The following is a 2022-nucleotide window of genomic DNA, read 5'->3' as shown; positions in this document are numbered from 1 at the left end:
ACATGTACTCAAAAATGTAGATACACACAGTACACATACTCAAAAATAATCTCCAAAACTGTTTGCACATTTATCCTATTGCGACACACGCCGATCGATACCATGCTTGAAGAAGCTAGTAGGCTGCTCTCGGATCCAGGCCTGGACCCATTCACACACTTCGTCGTCCGATGCGAATCGATGTCCGCGAATAGCTTGTTTGAGAGGTCCAAAAACATGGAAATCACACGGGGAAAGGTCTGGACTCTACGGTGGATGTTCCAGCGTTTCCCACCGAAACTGCTGCACTGTCGTCTTCACCGGGTTGGCCGTGTGTGGGCCGGCATTATCATGCAGGAGGATAACGCTATTGGACAACATGCCTGGGCGTTTCGACTTGATGGCTCGTCGAAAGTTCTGTAACGTGGCTTTATAACGCTGGGCATTGATGGTGGTTCCCCGTTCTAGGAACTCGACAAGCAGTGGGCCCTTGTGGTAAAAAAAAGGACATCATGACCTTACCAGAACTGGTGTGCACGGCCTTTGCTTTCTTTGGAGGTGGTGAATTCGAATGTTTCCACTGCTTGCTCTGACGCTTGCTTTCCGGGTCAAAATGGTGACATCATGTTTCGTCACCTGTGACAATACGCGACAAAAAGCCGTATTCCTCCTCATGATAACGTTGCAGATGACTCAAAGACAGGCGCATTCGATTTTTCAGCTGTTCGGCGGTCAGGTGGTGGGGAGCCCACTGCGCACAAATTTTGCGAAAGTTTAGGTGTTGATGCATGATGCTGTGGGCGGTGCCCACCCTAATACCCAGTAACCGATGGATATCGTCTACGGTGATTCTGCGGTTGTCCAAGACTAAAGCATTCACTTCCGCAATCATTTCCGGTGTGATGACACGATGAGCCTGTTCAGGACGAGCATCGTCTTCCAGTGACTTGCGCCCCTCAAGGTATCGTTTTCGCCATTCCACAACACTTGAGCGACTCAGACTGTACTCACCGTACACAGCCTTCATCCGTCGATACATTTCACGGCCTCCAACTCCTTCCGCCGCCAAAAAACGAATCACTCCTCGTTGTTCCTGCTTACTCGCCTGCATGTTCTGTACTGGACGATAGCTTGTGTGACCACCTTCTCTTCGACATGATACCACACTGGCGCTATGCAACGTCAAATGGTGCGCATGCCTCAGTCTCTCGACCAATAGCTGGTGCTACCATACCCGCAGTTACGTGGTGCCACCGTACATGTACGGCACATTTAGACGCACTGACCGGGTTTCATTTGAATGTCCCTGATAAACATATTGCAAGGTGCTGCGTGAGATTAGAATGCGGGGCTCCCATCCATTCTGTAAATTTGAAATCTTAACCCATGAAGTCCCAGAGAACTTTTTTTGCTTGGATTTTAATTTATTTTCGTAATATACTTCTGAAGATGGAATATGAGCTACCTAATCGAAATTTTTTGTTTGCCATGCGTTATTCCCTAGGGAGTAGGTGATCTCATATGAGATCACTGGGACTTCGGGGTTTAAAGTTAAACATGAGAAATAGAAAATGTAACACAATATATATATATATTGACATTTTATTTTTATACATAATATACAGTGTGTGGGATGTGTGTGCGCACGTGTAGGGGTGTGTGCGTGCGTTCGTGCGTGTGTGTGAGTATGCGCGCGCGCGCATGCGCGCTGTTACAAAAGGACAACTTAGATTAATTTTATTTTATGCATTTTAGAATTTTATTGTTTTTATTTTATTCAAATTAGTAGCACATTTGTGGTACTAATAATTGGAATAGTAACAAAAGAATATTATAATGTTATTTTTCATACCTCATCTACCCAATATTTGATGTAATTTGAAGTCTTAAAATAATACAAGTCATACAATACAGTATATCTATGACAAAGTAAATTAACACATTAGATTCATTTTAGAAATAATATCGAAGAAATTTTCCAGCTTCACTGAAACGTCTACAACTTGGTATGATATGGCACATTGCATTCCACGCATAGGGTAA

At 44.2% G+C, this 2022-nt stretch overlaps 1 protein-coding gene across 1 annotated transcript; it reads right to left on the bottom strand.

Moving 5' to 3' along the window:
• Positions 1-601: 601 nt before the first annotated feature.
• Positions 602-1090, bottom strand: LOC145996288 (protein GVQW3-like). Its single transcript, XM_083132718.1, has one exon. The coding sequence runs from the start codon at positions 1088-1090 to the stop codon at positions 602-604; it is 489 nt and encodes a 162-aa protein (XP_082988844.1).
• Between the last annotated feature and the right edge of the window lie 932 nt (positions 1091-2022).

This window comes from Lepisma saccharinum, chromosome 12 (assembly GCF_977018435.1).
Source record: "Lepisma saccharinum chromosome 12, izLepSacc3.1, whole genome shotgun sequence".
NCBI classification, from domain to species: Eukaryota; Metazoa; Arthropoda; class Insecta; order Zygentoma; family Lepismatidae; genus Lepisma; species Lepisma saccharinum.
The sequence above is the reverse complement of the archived record's forward strand: the minus strand, read 5'-3'. Positions and strand labels throughout refer to the sequence as shown.

Coding starts and splice junctions, on each gene's coding strand:
- LOC145996288 (XM_083132718.1), bottom strand. CDS start 1,090: ATGCAGGCGAGTAAGCAGGAACAACGAGGAGTGATTCGTTTTTTGGCG.